The sequence below is a fragment of the Adiantum capillus-veneris genome, chromosome 17 (assembly GCF_014529385.1).
Source record: "Adiantum capillus-veneris isolate H3 chromosome 17, ASM1452938v2, whole genome shotgun sequence".
NCBI classification, from domain to species: domain Eukaryota; kingdom Viridiplantae; phylum Streptophyta; class Polypodiopsida; order Polypodiales; family Pteridaceae; genus Adiantum; species Adiantum capillus-veneris.
The window spans coordinates 124,001,809-124,025,474 of NC_140947.1; the positions used below are offsets into that span (position 1 = coordinate 124,001,809).

The 23,666-nt window shown below is 44.3% G+C and overlaps 1 protein-coding gene across 3 annotated transcripts in view; it reads left to right on the top strand.

The window, feature by feature from the left end:
• The first annotated feature begins 3,478 nt into the window (after window positions 1-3,478).
• Window positions 3,479-23,666, top strand: part of LOC147438012 (DNA polymerase eta-like) — a 122,101-nt gene continuing 101,913 nt past the window's right edge. For 2 of the 3 annotated variants that reach the window (XM_086487392.1, XM_086487393.1), the window contains exons 1-2: window positions 3,481-3,709; window positions 3,802-3,939. In XM_086487392.1, coding sequence (XP_086343518.1) covers window positions 3,644-3,709; window positions 3,802-3,939 — 204 coding nt within the window. In that variant the 5' untranslated portion in view covers window positions 3,481-3,643. Of the gene's footprint in view, window positions 3,710-3,801; window positions 3,940-23,666 lie in introns of all 3 variants that reach the window. The other variant, XR_015184918.1, reaches the window with a different exon arrangement.

Genomic DNA, 23,666 nt, shown 5'->3' on the forward strand with positions numbered 1-23,666 from the left:
CTAGCATAAACATGATGGAGAGATCTTTTTCAATAATTTTGTCAACCTGTCCATTCTCCATAAAAAGCTCTTTCCAAAGTTCCCCCGGTTCCCCTAATCGATGCCTTTGCAGCTAATCCTTCAAGTTTTACCGCTTTTAAATTCAAATTTAACTCTTGTATACCTTTCCTTATTCGTCGAGAACTAGCTCCTCCACTTTGGGTACTATTGAAGATGATTTCTCCTTAGCTTCCTCTTCAACATCATCCATATCATTGGCCACAATCAGCTTATCAACCCTCCTTTGCCATTTCACGATCATATTAACCGCTTTAGAGACTATTTCCAATCGCACTTTAATCCCAATTCACGTGTTGAGTCCTCCAGTAATTGTACCAAACTCTTTTGAAGTCGTGGATTAGTAGCTTGAATAAAAAATTCAACCTTTTTGGGCTTCATTGAATGTTGCTCTGCCGTAGATATCTGCTCAAATATCTTTTCAAATTCCTGTATTCTTCTTCTACATCCACTTCATGAAGCTTTGTTTTGTTACCCTTTGAGAATCTTCAAGAAAGTACTCTCCTTGCAAAGCCTTCTTGAATTCCTGCCAATTTGGTACTTGAGCCACGTGAATTTCTCTAATTCGAGCCCTAAGTTCAAGCACCACAATTAGATGAAACTCCTCTACTTCATTTTGGTCATTGATTCCATTATCTTGCATAGATTGCTTCTAGATATTGTGAAATTTGGTAATATCTTGGCCTTCAAACCGTTGCAGTTTATTTGTAAGCATTTGTCGTGCTCTACGATTTTGCTCATGCTAATTATGCTATTGTTGGGAAGCCTGTTGCTATTGCATATAAGCAACAAACTGCTGCATCATTTGTTGCATTACTGCCTCCTATAGAATAGACATCATTCTTAGCAAAAATTTCCCACCCCGACTCATTTCACGTCAGGTTCACCAAAGATGTCGGGGTTTAACGGTTTGTAAAGTGAGCCACGTCTATGCCGAGCTGCTTGCTGTGGGGAATTTGAGAGAGAAAGACGCACGACACCTGGCAATTGAATTAATGTGTTTCAACAGAGAGATGTAGAAATGTGAGAAGATATTGTATGTGTAAACAGAGCTTAGAGGAGGTCTCCAACTTCCCCTTCTACCAACATTGAACTATAAGTTCTTTTGAGTTATGTGTAACATGACCAGACAACATCCCACATAAAAAACTACACGCGCAAAGTTTAGAGGAGGTCTCCAACTTCCCCTTTTACCAACATTGAACTATAAGTTCTTTTGAGTTATGTGTATTATGACTAGACAACATCCCACACAAAAAATTACACGTACAGAGTTGTATTCAATGATGCCAATAAAGAAAGAAGGATGTACACAAGGCAATGTTTTCCACTTCACTATCATTACAATAAGAGAACTTTGACCGTGTTGTTATTGTACTTGTTGTCCTATTATCATGCACATTTAGGCACTCATTCACACAACAACTACAGGCTTCTCATGGCTCTTGTGCTTATTGAATATAACATCATGACTACATACAATTTTCTAGGCTCATACCCCATTTGACAACATCCAATCTTGCCAATGCAATATCAAGGAAACACACATCTCCATGATTCTTTACACTTATCTTTGGGAACATGGTAACATGTTTCATTGCCAATTACTCGGCTTCCTAGGCTATAATTCCTCTAGAGCCTTCTCATTTAAAACCGTATCAAATTATAGATTATTCATTGCATTGGTACTTTTTCCAATAATTTAAGGGGAAACTCTAGAATCAAAACCATGCTACAAACCCGTTCTTGTATATGGAGGACGACGAAGATTACAAAGCCAAACCCCCGCTAGAGCTACACATTTCCAAACCTTTTTAGAAAACACCAAACATATGCTCTCCTCTATTGTGGATTTCAATTGTTTTCTACATCATGCTAAGCTTGTGCCAAGAACTTTTGAATAAAATCATGAGCCTCATCCTTTTTACAAGAAAGGATTCACCCTTAATTTTGTGTAACACTATCTCATTTGATGCCATAAGGAGAAAGGATACCTAGTTAACATGCCAACCACATGCTTCCTCATGTTGGACACATTATATGAACACATATAGAGTTCCATAATTAGTTCATGTAGCCATAACAAGATATCTTGTTGTGATCTTCCAAGATCGATCACCAAAGGAAACATGATAACCAAAGTCATAGATATTGTCTAGTCAAGCTCTTAGTGAGCTTGGCTGATGTTATACTTTCTTCAAACAAAAATGAAATTGTTTGGAAAATCAAACCTACATCTCTACTCAAAAAATCTTAGATGCCTAGTTGTTGCCCAACTCCAAACATTCTTTTCAACTATAATCATCAAATGCAAACCACTCTATATGTGGAGTGACAAGAAGGTGCACAAAAAATATTGATTCGATCTTGAATCAGACCATCATCCTTTGCAACAAGAGATGCATGAGTAAAGTTGGAAGCATACGATAGATCCTTTTGTGCCCCAATGCTAGCATACTGCATTTGTCCTCTGTCTAGGCTCATTGACAACTCTGCCTTTCATGGATCGTCTCCTTGTAAACTATCTCCTTCTCATAATAACCTTTGCATTTGAAAAGATTAAGTTTCTCTTTTTGCAAAAAAAATTGCATGTTTGCTATTTTCATTTATATTAATGTGGAACTCAATGTTAAAGTGTGGAATTTTGAAATAAGAGGTGAAGACTATGACTACAAGTTCGAAACTACAACACTTTAAGGTTTGTAAAGCTGTAAATCACAAGGGAATCTTATGACAAGAACATGGATAAAATTTGGTAGTATTTTGGCAATATTTTAGTGCATAATTTAAACACTCATTAAAAATAAATAAACCAAGTAGTTCTAGCAATATAATTTAACATAGCTTTGGCACTAAACCCAATCAAATAGCAACAAGTGAGAAAAACTAACATAATACATGTCAACTAGGCATAGGGTGCATCAAGCCCACTCAATTGAGCATATCTAAATGTCTACACCATACAATTTTCACCTATTCAAACCTACAAAGTCCTCATCCCACAACATCTAGCTAGGACATGTGATAGCACTATCGAGTATAGTCTAAGGGCACACTCCGTTACCTAATGCATGCGTGGTCCTTACTAAAGCTCACCTTGATTAACCCTCACTGAAGGGTGCAAATAATTTAAAAAAGTATGTAGTTTTCTCTTGGTTCACTTAAGAATGTTTGAACTCACATCATATCACAATGCACATTGGGGTCCCTTTGAGTACGACGGATATCCTATCTTGTCTGCGACTCTGCATCATCTATTCCTTGATCACACGAGAGAGAGAACTATCCCAAGAGATCTAGCGGACGAGGAGAGTTGAACTCAAGTTCTGTTATTCAAGAGGGAAATGGCATAACCAATCTACCACACTTGGGTGTGTGAGAGTGAGAGAGAGAGAGAGAGGAGAAGGAAGATGAGGAGAAGAAGAAAGAGAAGTTTTCAACATCGTAGGAACAATCCCAAAAGCTGAACGAGAGAGAGAGAGAGAGAGAGAGAGAGGAGAGAGAGCCCTCTCTCAACTGGCTCTACGTGGCGCCAAAATTCTGGAAATTTGTAACGCTGCTGCTAGATCAGCTGGAAGCTTGGACGATGGACAGAGAACCACCTTCGTTGTCTGTCATACTTCACGTCGACCTCGATTGCTTCTACGCAGCGGTAGGCTCTCCATAGTCCACGTTGGTGAAGCTGTTCTTCTACATCATGCCATTGTCGAGCTGAAGGAAGAAACTTTCTTTGGTGATACCCAGGTGGAGCGCGCAAGGTTGGGCATTCCTGTAGAGAAGCCGCTGGCTGTGCAGCAATGGGAGGGCCTCATTGCGGTCAATTATGCTGCTCGTGCTGCTGGGATTGTCCGACACGACAGAGTTGCAGATGCTCTGCGCAAGGTATTATGGCTGTGTCTATCTTGCTTAGCTCTGAAATTACTAACTAGTAATTTGTCACCTAAAGTTTTGCGTGTATCCGTCATGGAGATTTTGGCTACTGCCATATTTTGTAACTGGCAGTCTGCCTCTTTGTAACGTTAGAGTGTGAAGCCTTGTATTTTGAGAGAGAGAAATAAGAAATAGAAATGTACTATCAGCATCTGCAAAAGGCGACAATGAAGAGAGAGAGAGAGAGAGAGAGAGAGAGAGAGAGAGAGAGAGAGAGAGAGAGAGAGAGAGAGAGAGAGAGAGAAGGAAGTCCAAACTAATACAATCCTTGTGGATCTAATCCAATGTCTGGGTACAAAAATAAATTAAATAAAATGAGGTAAAATGAAAGACTAAACTAAAAGACTAAAATTGTCAGACTAAAATCATCGTTATTGTCATCATCAATGCCCGAGGATGCCGGGCGTTGTCCGAGAAAGTATTGCATCGATCGCTAAAAAGCTTCGTCAATGTCCGCCTCTCTAAATAGTCGTACTGGGTGTCTCCCATGTCGTGCTAGAATAGTCCCGATTCTCTGATGGAGCCTTTGTCGATCTCGTGGTCGCCTCCGTAGCCGTGGGCGTCTAGCTCTCTCGAGCTCAGTGGCTCTGTCCACTAATATACCTCTGGTAGAAGTGGGCTTTGAAGTCTGCTGTGAAGCATGCTCATCTGGTGGCTGAGTCCCTGGTCTAAAGAAGTTAGTGATCTCCCTCTTTGAATGTCTCCCATTGCCGGCTCTCCTCAAGAGACTCTCCCCGTGTCTGCGCAGCTCTAGCAAAAACAACCCGAGGCATCTCTGATCCTGATATCTCATTACTCTAGCCAACGGTCCAAAGCCCTCTCTGAATAGACAGTGAAAGCGGCCTCGTACCTCATAGTAAACTGGACAGTGACAAATGTGATGTAACTTTGTCTCTGGCTCTTCATGACACAACTGACATATCTTGGCTTCTGCTGGTACTCTCTTAAATCTACCAGTCTAAAATTTTAGCTGATGCGATGATGTGCGCATTTGACCAATAGCACATCGTACCCCATAGGATAAATGAGTGTCCATGTAGGCCGGTCTGATCACATATCCATCCTCTGCTAGTTGGAGAAGATGCTCTCTATAGAAAGCCATCTATGTGCCCAACTCTTGTATCGGCTGTATCCATGTGCTTCTGGTATCTAGTTGAATCAAATCCCAACGTATAAGTCTAGTGATCTCTGTCCGTGTGAGAGAAAGGGAGGGTGCATCCAAGGAATACTAGAATGGAGGTAATCTATCCATGTTGAAGCCATGTGACTGAAACCATCATGTCATCTGCCCATACCAGCATGTTGTGTCCCCCTGTAGCGCTAGCTATTGTTTGACTCAAGGGCTAGCCGAGCATATCTGTCTCTGGGGAGGTCCCATAAATTATGCATGAAGGAAATTGATAGTAAGGGCCTCAACTACGAGAGGGAGGGCAGCTAGCTCAGCTCGGATAATCTCATGTGGCATTGAGGCCTTAGCGCGAATCATCCGAGAGATCATAGAGACTAGAGGTCTCTCCATACATCTCCATCCATCAGTGCTACCAGATTTGCCCTGGTGGTCCACTGAGGGTCCCCCCCCATAGAGCATAGCTGAAGCCACTAGAGTGTCAAAAAGCCACAGCTTTGCTCGAGGTTCTTGATACTGAACCTGCGAACACATCTTCTCCAATCCTCCCAAAGCTGCATAAGCTCGCCAATCTAGTCTGTGCTGCTATCCTCAATGAAAACGCCGGTCCATTGAAGACTACCCCAAGATAGGTGTATGCATCTGTATACTCGACCATCTCCTAGCCATATGTAAAAGTGAGTGCTGACCTCTTGACCCATTGTGGTGTGGTGTTAAACACCACAACCTTGGTTTTCCCGAGGTTAACAGACAATCCACTATCGTGAGCAAATGTGTACAAAGCATCTAAGTGACATTGCATCCCCTCCGGGGAGTCGGAAATCAACACAATATCATCAGCATATAACAGTAGTGGGATCCACGTCCCTGCCAACTGTGCTCCTCTATCACCATCGCTCTCAATGTAGTCAACAATCTCATCCACATTCATGCCAAATAGTGTAGGAGATAGCGGGTAGCCTTGTTTCACCCCAATAGTGGAGTGAACCAAATCAGAAATCCCCTTTGAAGTGCGTACATGCCCCACTACTGACTTGTATAGAGCCATGATCCCCCAAATCAACTCTTTGGGTACCCCCATCGCCTGCAGCCTGTGCATCAATCTAGCTCTGGGAACTGTATAGAAGGCTTTGCGGAAATCCACAAAGCAACAATAGAGCCGTCTCCCACGTGATCTCCCCTCCTCAATAAGGGCTCTGAGTGTGTGAATAGGAGGAGAATAGACAAACCTCTCCTGAAACCCGCCTGTCTTGTTGCCCGTACACACTCTCTCTACCCATCTACTGAAGTGCTGCTCAAGGATGGATGCGTACAACATGTGTCCAATCATGATGGTGTGGTAGTTCCCAGGCCCCATAGGGTCCCTTGACTTGAATATAGGTACGATAGTGGACAAACTCCAAGTATCAGGTAGGCCCTCGCACATGGCACGGTTGAACATTACTGCTAGAAGCTCCGCAAGCAAGTGTGTGGCATGTATAAAATGCTCTGCTACCAGGCCATTGTAATCATATGCTCTCCTAGTTTTCATCATGTGGAGAGAGAGAGAGAGAGAGAGAGAGAGAGAGAGAGAGAGAGAGAGAGAGAGAGATGATATGTTATATTAAATGTCTTCAAAAGGCCAAAATGACCTTTGAGACCAAACTGATACGATCCTTGTGGATCTAATCCAATCTCTGGATACAAAAATAAAATGAAGTTAAGTGAAAGACTAAACTAAAAGACTAAAATCGTTAGACTGAAATCATCATCATCATCGTCCACGCCCAAGGATGCCGGACATTGAGCGTTGTCCGAGAAAGTATTGCATCGATCGTTGAAGAGCTTCGTCAATGTCCACCTCTGTAAATAGTTGTGCTGTGCATCTCCCATGTCGTGCTAAAATAGTCCTGATTTTCTGGTGGAGCCTCCGTTGATGTCGTGGTCGCCCCCGTAGACGTGGGCGTCTAGCTCTCCCGAGCTGAGTGGCTGTGTCCACTAATTTACCTCTGGTAGAAGTGGGCTCTAAAGTCTGCTGTGAAGCATGCTCCTCTGGTTGCTGAGTCCCTGCTCTAAAGAAGTTAGTGATCTCCCTCTGTGAATGTCTCCCGTTGCTTGGTGTCCTCAAGTGACTCTACTTGTGTTTGTGCATCTCTAGCAAAAACAACCCGAGGCATCTCTGATCCTGATATCTCATGACTCTAGCCAGCGGTCCAAAGCCCTCTCTAAATAGACAGTGAAAGCAGCCTCATAACTCATAGTATACCGGAGAGAGAGAGAGAGAGAGAGAGAGAGAGAGAGAGAGAGAGAGAGAGAGAGAGAGAGAGAGAGAGAGAGAGAGAGAGAAATGAAATGTTATATTAACGTCTTCAAAAGGCCAAAATAACCTATGAGACCAATTTGTTACAAAATAGTGAATCTGATACCATGTTTGGGTACAAAAGAAAGTAGAACAAAATGTAAGGTGCAGCAGAAGTGAATGTTGAACTTTGCTCAAGATGAGTGCTCCGAACTGTGCTCAAGGGTTCCTTTTACTTACGGAAGGGAGAGCCTTCCGTTCCATTAGTGAGAGAGTGCAATGGACACAAGCAAAGTGAATGGACACTGTGAATGGAAGTGCATGAGAATGAGAGATAGAGAGAGAAGAATACGACACCAGACTGCTGTCAAACCCTCCTCCGAAGGCCCCACTGTTAAGTGCAGCGGAATGAATGTTGTATTTTCTCAAGATTAGTGATCTTTATTGCTCAAGGTTCCTTTTTGTTCTTAGAGAAAGAGAGAGCTTTCCGTCTTATGGAGTGTTGTGGTCACGAACAAAGTGAGTGGATGTTGTGCGTGCAAATGAATGAGACTGAGAGAAGGAGAGAGAAGAGATATGACACCGAGAGGTTTGTAAAACCCTCCTCCGAAGGCCCCACTCTCGTCGGCGAGAGTGGTCTACTTCGATTGCACAAAGGTGTACAATGCGTATGCAATGGACTGATGCAATGGGACTATGCCGATGACGACGACGGTGATGACGACGACGACTTGGTGGCTGAAATCTGAGATCTTCTAATCGCTGAATTTCGGGACTGTTCGGTGGTTGAAAATGACTGTTTTGGTTGCGTTTTTATGGCTGAAAATGGGGGATCATTTGCAACCAATCTGGGGGCTGATTTGCTACTGTGTATCTGCTGAAAACTGCGTGTATCTGTGGCGGTTAGAGGCTGAAACTGAAAACGCTGATGTGCCTTTGCTGCTAGCCAAAAACGCTAGGGCTGTTCTGGGACCAAAAGCAAAAACGCTACTGCCTGATGACGCTTGCAAAAACGCCAATGCTTATCTGGGAAAAATGCTAGCAAATCCAGACTCTGATGGCGATCCTGAGAACCTGTTGTCGCTAGGAGGCTAAGAGGTGATGGCGATGGCCTGTTGTGGAAAACGCCAGGGATGGAAACTTGCCCGCGATGATGGAGGTCCAAAACCGCTGGGGTGCTGAGGGGGGTACTGCTGAGAAGTTGCCTGTTGAGCGGGAAGCTCCTGCTGCCTCTTCTGCCAGAAAGTGTGAACTTTGGTTTGCTTATATTAGCAAAATTGCCCTACCTACTTTTGTAGGAAAGTCACTTAAAAATAATAAGTGAAAATCCCAATAAATAGGAAAATAGGCTAAATGCACTGGAAAATTCCCCTAACTGATGCTAATGGATTCTGATGGGAATTCCGATGGTCATGCTGTGTGCAACCGGAGGATATGCATCTATGCTAAGTGATTGGGCATGCACGGTCTACGAGTAGACTCACAAAAGTGCCAGATCACTGCTAATCTAGACTGACTGAACTGACTGAACCCTGCTGTGGTATAGCTTGTCCACGGACACATAGGGTTGGGATGTGTCACGTGACATCCCCTCCTTTTCAAAGTGAGGTACTGGTACCGAACTGTATGGCGTCGAGGGAGATCGCCAACAGCATCCGGAATCCTGGAAGGGACTCTGCGCCGGCCCACTTTGCTGTGTGGGTCGAGCGGTACTTGAACTTCATAAAGGTCTGCAACGCTTGCTTCTTTGGGCCGCGCCGAAAGCGACACAAAGTCTTCTGAATCTCCTTTCTTGCTTCAACTTCGTCTAGAGATCTGCTTCTTTCGTCCTCAAGAATCTCCATGGCTGAAAATTCCTGAAACCATCTCCAACACAAAACCATGAACATACCCATTCCATGTATAGTGAAGGAAAAAAATCTTGTCTTCTCTAAAGATTGTGTATACAATGTAGATGAACATAGAGACGGAATTACAACCCGTTCATCAAACACATGCAAACAATGCGATCGAATCTTTTCTGTTTGATCGAAATCAATCAACTGTGGCAAATCACAATGGAAATGCCCATGCTTGGTGCTCATACTATCATGTGATCTTTCGGAAACTGTGTCATGCCAAGGAAGAGACATGGAATGCGATTTCCTTACATACAAACTTCTCAACTTTTCATGAAAAATCCGCATACATTCGTGCTCATCCATGAGAGAAACGTGCTCAACATACAATATGTCATGCCTAGAAAAAGGGATCACATAACGATGCTAAATACAGGAAACCGTCACGAATGAAACACTCGAACAATGCGTGCATATCAATCATGCGAACACATAATACTTCCTGTGATGGTTCCTTGGACCAAGGCTCGAGAGCCAAGATCGGTTCTTCTTGAATGATCAAATCGTCCTATGGGGGTTCTTTGGATCTCGACTCGAAAGCCAAGATCGGTTCTTCGTGATTGATTGAATCTACAACGAGGGTAGCTTCTCTAGGAAAAGCATCCACTAACACATCATCCTTGTGAACAATCACATGTTCTTCATGCAACTCATCATGCTTATCATGGTCAATCAAATCATCATCATGCTTCACACAATCATGCAAATCCTGTGTATCATGCTTTGGAGAAGAAGAGACTGAGAGAGTCTCCTTTTCCCGATTCTGGTGCATCTGTGCCGGAGATGGAGAAAAGAGTCGCAACATCTCTTTGTTCTGTTGATCGCTCTGTTCTTTGAGGGCTTTGTTCTTACGATCAAATTCTGCTTGTCTTGCTTGGTTCTCTGCGTGTCTGCGTTCCATTTCTTTGAATTCACGATCCAATGTGGCTTGTCGTTCTTTGGCTTCCAAGCGTGCTTGCTCACGCTCACGCGCTATGGCTGCCATTCTTATTGCATTTCTTGCCTTGCGTTGTAAAGTCTGTTCCATAAACAACAGTTCCAACTCCTCCATTGGAGTTAGTGCAATCAGTGTTGTAGATGGGGAAGGGTCAGAAAAACCTCCTGGTGGGGAAAATTCTTCTTCGCCTCTCTCATGCTCATCACCTCCAAGCGAAGTATCCATTCCGCTTCGAGTGATGATCATTCTGAAGTCGTGGGTTCTTGTGGGTTCTTGGGGGTCTTGGGTTCTTAAGTCCACGAGAAACTTGGGTTCTTGCTGGTCTTGGGTTCTTAAGTTCACGAGGAACTGGGGTTCTTGGGGTCCTGAGTTCTTGAGGTCCTTGATTCGTGAGAATCTTGGGTTCTTGAGGTTCTTGAGGTCCTTGATTCGTGAGAATCTTGGGTTCTTGAGGTTCTTGAGTTCTTGGGGTCCTTGATTCGTGAGAATCTAGGGTTCTTGAGTGCTTGGGGTCCTTGAGGTTTTCTTTCGCTTGCAAATTGCGTTGGAGAAGGGTCTTCTCTTCACCCGAGTTCTACCCTTTTCTACGGGCGCACCCCTTGGCGGCCTTGCGCTCACACCAAGGTTGCTTTTTCCCACCTCACGTCGATTGGCCGGCCGCTAAGTGCACGGTCTGCTCTCAATGAGTGAAAAGAGACACAAGGGGAGGCTGGACAAGCCCTTCTTTCTTGGGATTCTTGTCACTCTTCAACAAAACACGATTAGGAATCGCCATGCCCAAGTAAACTTGGGTTCGTGGGATCGCAACAAGCAAAAAAATTCTTGTGGTTCTTGTGGTTCTTTCCTTGAGTAAAGCTAACACTTCCAAAGCTCTGATACCAATGTTAGGTGCAGCGGAATGAATGTTGTATTTTCTCAAGATTAGTGATCTTTATTGCTCAAGGTTCCTTTTTGTTCTTAGGGAAAGAGAGAGCTTTCCGTCTTATGGAGTGCTGTGGTCACGAACAAAGTGAGTGGATGTTGTGCGTGCAAATGAATGAGACTGAGAGAAGGAGAGAGAAGAGATACGACACCGAGAGGTTTGTAAAACCCTCCTCCGAAGGCCCCACTCTCGTCGGCGAGAGTGGTCTACTTTGATTGCACAAAGGTGTACAATGCGTATGCAATGGACTGATGCAATGGGACTATGCCGATGACGACGACGGTGATGACGACGACGACTTGGTGGCTGAAATCTGAGATCTTCTAATTGCTGAATTTCGGGACTGTTCGGTGGCTGAAAATGACTGTTTTGGCTGCGTTTTTATGGCTGAAAATGGGGGATCATCTGCAACCAATATGGGGGCTGATTTGCTACTGTGTATTTGCTGAAAACTGCGTGTATCTGTGGCGGTTAGAGGCTGAAACTGAAAACGCTGATGTGCCTTTGCTGCTAGCCAAAAACGCTAGGGCTGTTCTGGGACCAAAAGCAAAAACGCTACTGCCTGATGACGCTTGCAAAAACGCCAATGCTTATCTGGGAAAAATGCTAGCAAATCCAGACTCTGATGGCGATCCTGAGAACCTGCTGTCGCTAGGAGGCTGAGAGGTGATGGCGATGGCCTGTTGTGGAAAACGCCAGGGATGGAAACTTGCCCGCGATGATGGAGGTCCAAAACCGCTGGGGTGCTGAGGGGGGTACCGCTGAGAAGTTGCCTGTTGAGCGGGAAGCTCCTGCTGCCTCTTCTGCCAGAAAGTGAACTTTGGTTTGCTTATATTAGCAAAATTGCCCTACCTACTTTTGTAGGAAAGTCACTTAAAAATAATAAGTGAAAATCCCAATAAATAGGAAAATAGGCTAAATGCACTGGAAAATTCCCCTAAATGATGCTAATGGATTCTGATGGGAATTCCGATGGTCATGCTGTGTGCAACCGGAGGATATGCATCTATGCTAAGTGATTGGGCATGCACGGTCTACGAGTAGACTCACAAAAGTGCCAGATCACTGCTAATCTAGACTGACTGAACTGACTGAACCCTGCTGTGGTATAGCTTGTCCACGGACACATAGGGTTGGGATGTGTCACGTGACACCCACTCTCTATGGCGAGAGCGGTCTACTTATGATTGCACAAATCTCTACAGTGCTTGGACGTGCCGACAATGTCGACGACAATGAGGACGACGACGAGACGGGCTGAAATTTGAAAATGCTAAGGGTTGAAATCTGCAAATCTTTATCTGCTGAATTCTGACTCTATGTCAATGGCGATGTCGATGGCGATGACGACACGCTGAAAATGCAGATGCTGAAATCTGCGTTTTACGGGCTGAATCTGCAAACTACGCGAGATCTGACCGTGTGGCGAGGATCTGCTGGGGGAAGGTGAGCTGCGAGGTTTGGGGGTTCTACTGTGGAGTCTGACTGCTGAAAACTGAAAACGCTGGTGCTACTGCTGCTTCTGTCGCGAAGATCTGCAAAAACGCTAGGTCTCTGGTTGATCCAAAAACACTAGGCTGATTTGGGGTTCTGCGGTGGAAATCTGCTAACGCTAGGGCTGATCTGCTATTGTGGGGGAATCTGCTAACGCTAGGGCTGATCTGCTGTCTACTGTCGCCGTGAATCTGCAAGTGCAAAAACGCTGGCTGATCTGATGCAAAAACGCTAGGCCTTCTGCAATGATGAAAATGCTAGAGTTGTCGCGGGGGTTGGTCTTGCTGAGAAGTTGCCTGTTGAGCAAGGTGCTCCTGCTGCCTCTTCTTCCAGAAAGTGCTAGCGCTAGGTTTCTACTTATACAAACTTCGTCAATTTGCCCTACCTACTTTCCAACAAAAGTCACTTAAAAATAATAAGTGAAAAATGTCAAAAATAGGGAAAATAGGTCTATGCACTGTAAAAATGCTACTGATGGGATTTGACTGGAATCTAATGGTCATGCTGTGTGCAACCAGAGGATATCCATCTAATCTAAGTGTCTGGACATGCACAGTCTGCGAACAGACTCACAAAAGTGCCAGATCACTTCCTATTCTAGACTGACTGGACTGAACTGAACCCTCATGAAGTAGCTTGTCCACGTACACATAGGATTGGATGTGTCACGTGACATCCCCTCCTTTTTAAAGTGAGGTACTTGTACCGAACTGTATGGCGTCGAGGGAGATCGCCAATAGCGTTTGGAATACTGCAAAGGACTCTTCGCCGGCCCACTCTGATACGTGGGTCATGCGATACTTTAACTTCATAAAGGTCTGCAACGCTTGCTTCTTTGGGCCGCACCAAAAGCGACAAATCTTCTGTGGCTCCTTGAATGCTTCGACTTCGTCCATAGTCATGCTTCTACCTTCTTCAAGAATCTCTGAAGCTAAAAATTCCTGAAACTACTTCCAACACAAAAACATGAACATACCCATTCCATGTAAAGTGACTGGAAAAAATCTAGTCTTCTCTAAAGACTGTGCATGCAATGTAGATGAACATATGGACGGAGTGCCAAACCGTTCATCAAACACATGCAAACAATGAGATAGAATCTTTTCTTTCTGATCTAAATCAATCAACTTTGGCAAAACACAATGGAAAAGCCGATGCTTGGTGTCATACTTTCTTGTGCTCTTTCTACGACTGTGTCATACCAAGGAAGAAACATGAAATGTGACTTCCTTGAATGCAAACATTTCATCTTCTTATGAGAAATCCGCATACATCCGTGCTCATCCATGAGTGAATCGAGCTCAACGTACAATATGGCATGCCTTGGAAAAGGGATCACAAAGAGACGTTGACTAAAATACAGGAAACGATCACGAATGAAACACTCGAACAACGCGTGCTGACGAATCATTCGCACACATAGTACTTCCTGTAAGGGTTCTGTGGACCTAGGCTCGAGAGCCAAGATCGGTTCGTTGTGTTTGATTGAACCTGCAAGGAGGTTAGCTTCGCTCGAAAAAGCATCAACTAAACCATCATCCTTGTGAACAATCACGTCTTGATCATACAAATCATCATGCTTGTGAGAAAACACATCTTGATCATCATGCAAATCATCATGCTTGTCCTTATCATCCAAATCATCATGCTCATCATTATCATGCAAAATTCTTGTGTATCATTTTAATAGACTTGGACACTCCAAGTCAAGAATCAAAGGACAAGAGAGTGGCTAGGGTTTCACTCTCAGACTCTGCGTCCAGATGCTCTGAGAAGTCAGGGCCCAAGCCACTTATTTAAAGTTTACAAGGGATGCCAAAAGCAGAGCCCCAAAAGCCTGAAAGCTAAAGCTCTTTTCCCTCTCTCACAGAGAGCTTCCGAAAGCAAAAGCAAATTCTTTCTCTCTTTCTCATTGCATAGAGAAAAAGCAAAATTTGCGTTGCTCATCATTATATATATAGCCTTCGCGATTTTCGGAAATTAGGGTTTCTGGCAAAAATTAGGGTTTTTGCTGTCCGTAGCCACGTCATCACTTTGTGACATACCCCCCCTCTTGAAAGCATTGTAATCGACCGCGATTATGCCTGCAAAACCGACAAAAGCCATAAACCGTCTTAGCAGACACTGACTGTTAGTACCTATGTACTAGGAACACACATCTAGCACATGTACAAAATCGACAGTCACATCACAGGACATCACCAGACATCACAGGACATCACATGACATTCAACATTCATTCGGATCTTAGACCATGATTTATCGGCAATGTAGCTAGCAATCACATCTAGGTCCAATTGGGACCTCATCGATGTCCTATTGCAACCATGTCTATTCGAGGTCAAGTAGACCAAAATGCTGCAGTCATTTCGTCTATCAGTTCGTGCACTCACAAGAAGTCAAGAACAAATCAGTATCATAATCAGGAATTCCATTTCATAAAGTCATCCAGCAGAATACTGTCAGCTCTCAGTATCCCTGAAGCTCAAAGAGACATCAGTGACTTTAGTATCAAAATCAAGGCATCTGTTGACAAAGGAGCGGAGTAACTCCCCTCTTGTGCATCCCACTGCACCAGATCTTCGGCCAAGCTGAATTTCTGGGTTCCGTTTGGAGTAGACTATGTTAAACCAAAACATCGAGGTAAAGTTTCACAATCCGAGGAGTATCTGCTAGGTTCTCCTCCTCCATCCACTTCGCATCAAATGCAGGAAAGTTCTTGAACTTAACCAAGAACCGCCTTCGGACTTTACCTTCTTCGTATCCGTATGTGCCAAAATCTGTTCAAGAACAAGGGTCTCCTCGTTTTCTTCCACTGCGGGTTGCTCATCAGGCTCCCCATCATCAAGCACATCACCCTTAACAGGTTTCAAGAGACTCACATGCTATGCATTGTGAATCCTCCAAGTATCCGGCAGTTTCAATCGGAAGGAGACATCATTTATCTTTTCAGTTATCTGGAAAGGTCCGTAGTATCGCATACTAAGCTTTGGAAAAAGCTTCTCCTTTCCCTTTTTCTTTCTTAGGCGTGCCTTCTTAAAAGTAAGAGCACCCAATCATCCTCCTTCAGTTTCAAGTCGCGACGATGGCGATCCGCTGCCTTTTTCTGTCGTTCTTGAGACTCCTGCAAAGTCTCGCGAACCTTGGCAAAAGCCGTATCCAAATCTCGCGAATATTCATCCGCTTCAAATATCTAATCTTTCGTGCTCAAGAAGGATGGAACCTTCGTAGCACTTTCAATAATCTCAAATGGCGTCTTCCCCGTCGAAGAGTGTATCTTGTTATTGTAGGCAAATTCCACCAAAGGTAAGTTCTTTTCCCATTGAGTCTTCTGATCCGAGATACAAGACTTCAATAAATCTAAAACCACTGAATTGGCAATCTCAAATTGCCCGTCAGTCTGCAAGTGGAACGATGACGAGAACTGCAACTGCGTGCCAATGTTCTCCCAAATTGCCTTCAAAACAAACTCATAAATCTGGGGTCTCTTTCGGAGACAATGGTCTCAGACGTGCCATGTAATCGGAAAATCATCGTGATCATTCTGTGTAATCCATTGCAATTCTTTCCCAGGGGTGGGTGGGTATGGGTAAAGGTTGTAACAATCCCTGTGCCTTATGCCTGTCAAACTTGACCTTCTGGCATACCAAGCAACTGCGCACAAACTCTTCCACATCCTTTTTGAGTCTCGGCCAAAAGAAGTATCTCTCTACCCCGTTCATGGTGGTAGCAATGCCGTGGTGACTCGTAAAAGGTGGACAGTGGCATTTAGTCATAACCTTTGCCCTCAACGGTTGTGTAACGCACAACATTTTTCATCAAGTAGCCTTCCCGAAGGGAGTATCCAGCTATTGTCTCCCCATCCCGTATCCGTGTGAAAATATCTGCAAAATCTGTGTCTGTGGCATACTGATCGACCATATCCTCGAAGCTCCTATGATGTATCGTGGAAATAGCCAGAACCAACGGCTTCCGAGAGAAAGCATCTGCCACCACATTCTTCTGTCCCTGCACATGGACAATCTGGAAGTGAAACTGTGACAAGATGTTCGCCCACCGCATCTGCTTTTCCGAAAGCTGCTTCTGTGACAATAAGTAGCGTAAATTCTGATGGTTTGTAAAGATAGTAAAATCCGCTCCGAGTAGGTAATGCCGCCACTGAGTAAGAGCATGGATAACCGCCAAAATCTCTTTCTCATATATCTGTGTTGTCATCTCCGGCCTAGAGAACAATCGGCTCTCATAAGCTATGACATGGCCTTCTTGCATCAAGACCGCACCTAGACTACGACCACAAGCATCACAATATACTTCAAATGACTTCTGCAAGTCCGGCAAAGTCAAAACAGGTCCTGTAGTCAATTTCTCTTTCAAGGTCTGAAAGGCAGTCACCTCTGTGGATCCCCACGAGAAAGGTACTCCTTTCTGTGTCAAGATATGCAAAGGGGAAGCAACCTCTGCAAACTTTCATATGAACCGCCTGTAGTACGAACACAGTCCCAAGAAGCTTCTAACTTCATGGACATTCCTCAAATCGGGCCAATCACGGATAGGCTCTATCTTGGCCGGGTCCATTTGCACTCCTGTTGACACAATGTGTTCCAAAAAGTGTATCTCTGGTATGAAAAATTCACTTTTCTTTGCATTAATCACTAACGTGTGATCTCGTAATGCCTGAAAGACTTGAAGCAGATGATCTCTGTGTTCTGCCTCATTCTTGGAGAAAACAATGATGTCGTCAAAGAAAGTGCCAACAAATAGCCTGTACTCTCGAAAAATCCTGTCCATCATCCGGTTAAATGTCGTAGGAGCATTGGTTAAGCCAAAAGGCATCACCAAAAACTCAAATAACCCAAAAGTCGTCCGAAAAGCTGTCTTGTAGACATCTCCTGGCGCTATCCTGATCTGATGATATCCACTCTTCAAGTCAATCGTGCTAAAGCAGGAGGATCCCTGTAACCTGTCGAGTATATCATCGATCCTAGGAATCGGAAATCTGTTCCTGATGGTGATTTCGTTGAGAGCGCCATAATCGATGCACATTCTCCAAGATCCGTCTTTCTTTTTCAAAACCAACAACACTGGAGAAGTACTAGGCTGGACAAGACCCTTTTCCAAAAGGTCTTTCACTTGGTTCATAATCTTTTCATTTTGTACTCGGCTCACATGGTAAGGTGGCCAATTCGGTGGCGTGCTTCCAGGTATTAGATCAATGGTTTGATCTTCAGGTCCTCTGAAAAGCAATCGGCATGAGTGTGGAGAAAAATCTTGGCGTTCTTTTGATCAGGTCAAAACATATTCAACCTTTATCCATCGTTCAGTTCTCTCCCAAAAGAATGAGTAAGAAACTGAAGTTCATCAAGTACAATCTCTAAGCCCTTCATTTATCAAAGTCGCTTTCTCGGCCCGGTAGTCAACCACGGCGTAGTCCTTGTGGTACCAAGGGATCCTGAGTAGAACGTCACTCGCGTGCCCTGAACACCTCTGTCATTGCAAACGAAGTTTGCCAATGCTCGGTGTAATGGCAACATCCCATCCGGGGGCCAGTCGAACTACCTCTGCCTGTGGCGTCAGTGTAACAGACTTGGACACTCCAAGTCAAGAATCAACCGCGACAACACCAAATAACCACTTCAAAACAATTCACAGATCACAATAGATTTGCACTGGCCCGGCGGAGTTCCGTGCCTAGAGATATTGGCCCCAAAGACTGGCGCCCCTTTCGGTATTTCTTTTTATATTAATCAATCATCAAAGTACAAGAGAGCGGTTAGGGTTTCACTCTCAGACTCTGCGTCCAGATGCTCTGAGAAGTGAGGCCCTCACCCCTAATTTAAAGGTTAGAAGGGATGTCCAAAAGCAGAGCCCCAAAAGCTTCAAATCAAAAGCAATTGCTCTCTCTCTCTCACAGAGAATCAAAACATGAAAGCAAAAGCATTCTCTCTCTCTTTCTCATTTAAGTAGAGAAAAAGCGAAATTTGCGTCGCTCATCTTTTTCCAAAAAAATAAAAAATTTCAGCCTCCGCGATTTCCGAAAATTAGGGTTTATGGCTTTTGTCGGTTTTGCAGGCATAATCGCGGTCAATTACAATGCTTTCAAGCGGGGGGTATGTCACAAAGTGATGACGTGGCGGACAACAGAAACCCTAATTTCTGCCAGAAACCCTAATTTCTGCCAGAAACCCTAATTTCTGCCAGAAACCCTAATTTCTGGAAATCGCGGAGGCTGAAATTTTAATTTTAATTTTTTTTTTTTTTTTTTTGGAAAATGATGAGCGACGCAAATTTCGCTTTTTCTCTACTTAAATGACAAAGAGAGAGAGAATGCTTTTGCTTTCATGTTTTGACTCTCTGTGAGAGAGAGAGCAATTGCTTTTGATTTGAAGCTTTTGGGGCTCTGCTTTTGGGCATCCCTTGTAACCTTTAAATTAGTGGTGAGGGCCTCACTTCTCAGAGCATCTGGACGCAGAGTCTGAGAGTGAAACCCTAACCGCTCTCTTGTACTTTGATGATTGATTAATATAAAAAGAAATACCGAAAGGGACGCCAGTCTTTGGGGCCAATATCTCTAGGCACGGAACTCCGCCGGGCCAGTGCAAATCTATTGTGATCTGTGAATTGTTTTGAAGTGGTTATTTGGTGCTGTCGCGGTTGATTCTTGACTTGGAGTGTCCAAGTCTGTTACAGTCAGTCTGTCGGGCGTAATCTCCAAATCGAGCCGCCAATTCTAAGTGAAAAGAAGTTGGCCTTGGCTCCTTCAAAAGAGCTTCCTGATCCTTCACTTTGCCCCAAAAGCGGCAAAGTTTGTACTTTCATTCATTAGATTCGGTGCAGGTTCCACTCCATGTGGTACCAGTTCTGTTTTTCTATCTGCCTTTTCTGCCACGTTCCTCAGCTGCTCTCGAACTCTCAGGCCTGTCGTCGTCTTTATTATTCTGTTCTTTCTGTGCCTTTTTAGGGCACTTCGCGGAGATATGTCCATGTTCCCCGCATCCAAAGCACTTCCCCTCTCTGATGAAGCGAGCTCTCTCCTCAGGAGTAAGCTTGGGTCGTGTATCCTTTTTCTCTGGGTTGCTCTTTTTCTTTCTACTTTCATTCCCAGAAGTCCTGTTCGGAGTCCTGTTCGGCTCGTTGTGTCATGGCCTCATCTGTGGGGTAGGTCAGACTGCCAGAGTGAATGGCAAAGCCCCGCTTCGCATGACTCATCAACTCCTGAATAGAAGTTGACTTCTGTTCCAAGCAGTGATCTCGGATCTTTGTAGGTAGACCCAAGGTAAACCGCTCAATCTGTTCTCTGAATGAGATCTTCTTGAATGAAGAGGCGGGTAGAAAAGAGCTCCAAAATCTTTCACAATAAGCATTGATTGTATCTTTCTTGGTCATCCGAAGATGGTTCCAAGTAGCTCGTATATCTCGTTCATATTCTTGCGTCAACCAAGAAGAAATAAAAAGCTTCTTAAATTTCAGCCATTTAACTGGCGCAGTCTTGTTTAAAAGAAGCGTGGACCACCAAGTACGAGCATTCCTCTTAAAGTAAGAGGCAGCTCTCCGAATCTTGGAGTGCTCTGAATAGCATCCTCCCGCGAAAGCGATGTCAAACTGCTGTATAAAAGACAAAGCCTTCGAAGCATCTGAGTATCTTGAAAAAGTATCAAACTTGATCGAGTGGCCACCTTCCTTAAACTCTCGGACTTTCTTGCTTTTATCTTCGAGAAAGTCATACTGGTTAGCTTTGTAAAAAAATTCTTCTTGTTCGTATAAAAGTTTCCGTCATCGGAATCTGAGCCGTCTGTAGACGAGTCCTCAGTAGAACTGTCAGTCTCTGGGCGAGATGTAGCCTTCTTTGCCTTTTTCTTGCCCTTTTCGAAGCTTTGTTTCTTGCTTCGCTTTTTGCTTTTTTTGTCTTCTTCGCTTGAGTCTGAAGAGCTAGAAGAACTGTCAGAAGAAGAAGAAGAACTGGGTAAGCCTTCAAACTTGACACGCTTCTTCTGTTTCTTTGCCTTGTCGAATGTCGACCGACGACCCAAATATCCCGGGAAATCAGTGCCTTTCTTCTGCTTTTTGCCGTGCTTTTTGTCTTTCTTTTGCACGTCGAAAAGCTGAGCAATCCGTGCATCAGCCACGTTCTACAGCTCCTTCTCCGTATATTTCTTGGAGGCAGAAGGTTTCTTGAGAGCGGGTTTTGGGAGTGGTGTTGTGGTTCTCTGCCACACCGTCTGTACCTCTTCCAAAGAGGTCTGGTTCATATATTTTGCCATCTTCGGGTCCTTGGCAAAATTGAGCATCATCTTTGTTGCATCGCCAATCAATTGACGACGCTCCATCTCTTGCTGCTCTGCCTGAGTAGGCCTAGGTGGGCCATACTCCGTGCCGGAATCTTCGTTGTGATCCCTGCCCGCATCTCCAGATGCAGAGGGAGTTGACTGATCATTGCTTGAAGCCATAGGTGCCGCGGAAAAAAAATTGGGGATCGGATTTCCCGTAGAAGAGAAATCGGCCGTGCTCTGATACCACTGTAACAGACTTGGACACTCCAAGTCAAGAATCAAAGTACAAGAGAGTGGCTAGGGTTTCACTCTTAGACTCTGCGTCCAGATGCTCTGAGAAGTGAGGGCCCAAGCCACTTATTTAAAGTTTACAAGGGATACCAAAAGCAGAGCCCCAAAAGCTTGAAAGCAAAAGCTCTTTTCCCTCTCTCACAGAGAGCTTCTGAAAGCAAAAGCAAATTCTCTCTCTCTTTCTCATTGCATAGAGAAAAAGCAAAATTTGCGTCGCTCATCATTTTTTTTAAAAAGCCTCTGCGATTTCCGGAAATTAGGGTTTCTGGCAGAAATTAGGGTTTGCAGTAATTTTAGGGTTTCTGGTAGAAATTAGGGTTTTTGCTGTCCGTAGCCACATCATCACTTTGTGACAATCATGCTGGAGAAGACGAGACCGAGAGAGTCTCCTTCTCCCGAATCTCTTGCATCTGTGCCTGCACTTGAGAAAAGAATCGGAACAAGGCGGCTTTCCTTTCCTTGTGCTCATGTTCTATGGCTGCCATTCTTTCTTCGTTTCTGCTTTTCTTTCTGCGTGTCTGCGATCCATTTTTGCTTTTCTTTCTTTGCATTCACGATCAAATTCTGCCATTCTTTCTGCTTTTCTTGCTTCGCGTTCTAACTTCTTGTCCATCATCATCTTGTCGAAAGCTGCCATAGGAAAAGAATCGGAACAAGGTGGCTTTCCTTTCCTTGTGCTCATGTTCTATGGCTGCCATTCTTTCTTCGTTTTTACTTTTCTTTCTGCGTGTCTGCGATCCATTTTTGCTTTTCTTTCTTTGCATTCACGATCAAATTCTGCCATTCTTTCTGCTTTTCTTGCTTCGCGTTCTAACTTCTTGTCCATCATCATCTTGTCGAAAGCTGCCATAGGATCTGGTGCAATCTTTGGCGTAGATGGGGAAGGGTCGGAAAAACCTCCTGGTGAGGAAAACTCTTCTTCGCCACTTCCATGCTCACCACCTCCATGCGAAGTATCCATTCCGCTTCGGGTGATGACCATCCACTGAAGTCTTGGGTTCTTAAGTTCGTGGGTCTTGGGTTCTTGGGTTCTGAGGTTCTTGAGTTCTTGAGGTTCTTGCGGGTCTTGAGGTTCTCGCGGGTCTTCTTTCGCTTGCAATCTGTGCTAGAGAAGCATCTTCTCTTCACCCGAGTTCTGCTCTTTTTTGCGACCCCTTTGCTGCCTTGCGCTCACACCAAGGTTTCTTTTTCCCATCTCACGTCGATTGGCCGGCCGCTAAGTGCACGGTACGCTCTCAATGAGTGAAAAGAGGCACAAGGGGAGGTTGGACAAGCCCTTCTTTCTTGGGTTTCCTGTCACTCTTCAAAAACACGATTAGGAATCGACACAGCCAAGAGGACTTGGGTTACGTGCGACTGCAACAAGCAAAAAAAATTATGTGGTTCTTGTGGTTCTTTCCTTGAGTGATACAGAACACTGCCAAAGCTTTGATACCAATGTAAGGTGCAGCGGAAGTGAATGTTGAACTTTGCTCAAGATGAGTGCTCCGAACTGTGCTCAAGGGTTCCTTTTACTTACGGAAGGGAGAGTGTAACAAACTTGGACACTCCAAGTCAAGAATCAACCGCGACAGCACCAAATAACCACTTCAAAACAATTCACAGATCACAATAGATTTGAAGTGGTTATTTGGTGCTGTCGCGGTTGATTCTTGACTTGGAGTGTCCAAGTTTGTTACAGAGAGTCTTCCGTTCCTTTAGTGAGAGAGTGCAATGGACACAAACAAAGTGAATGGACACTGTGAATGGAAGTGCATGAGAGATAGAGAGAGAAGAATACGACACCAGACTGTTGTCAAACCCTCCTCCGAAGGCCCCACTCTCTATGGCGAGAGCGGTCTACTTATGATTGCACAAATCTCTACAATGCTTGGACTTGCCGACGATGTCGACGACGATGAGGACGACGACGAGACGGGCTGAAATCTGAAAATGCTAATGTCACGATTGTGACGTGTTCTGCAAGATTGTATTACCTTTCTTGCCCGGTTCTCTTGCAGATACGAAGACGTACCAGTTCAGAGACCCTTGTTCTTGAAAGAATGTACCTCTTCGTCCAAGAGTCGCATCTATTCGGCGAATAGCCATGTCTCTTCGGCGAATGGCTGCACCTCTACGCCGAATGGTCACGACTCTACAGCAGAGAGACACAACTATTGGCCTAGGGTCATGTCTTTTGACCAAGGGCCACGTCTCTTCATTGTGTCTCTTCAGATTCTATATAAGAACGCCATTGTAACACATTTCAATCAATCAAACATTCAGTCTCTTGTTCTCAAGTTCTGTTCAGAGTTCAGTTTTCATTTTTAAGTTTAAGTATGAATAAACATACATAATAAGCGTGTTCTTCACAGTGGTATCAGAGCAAAATTTTTTCCCGGGCCTTTGGACTTGGCGTCTACCTAGCTTCGTCGTTGCCTACCCTTCCCGCAACCCTCACCTCGTGAGTTGTATGACAGCAGAGGA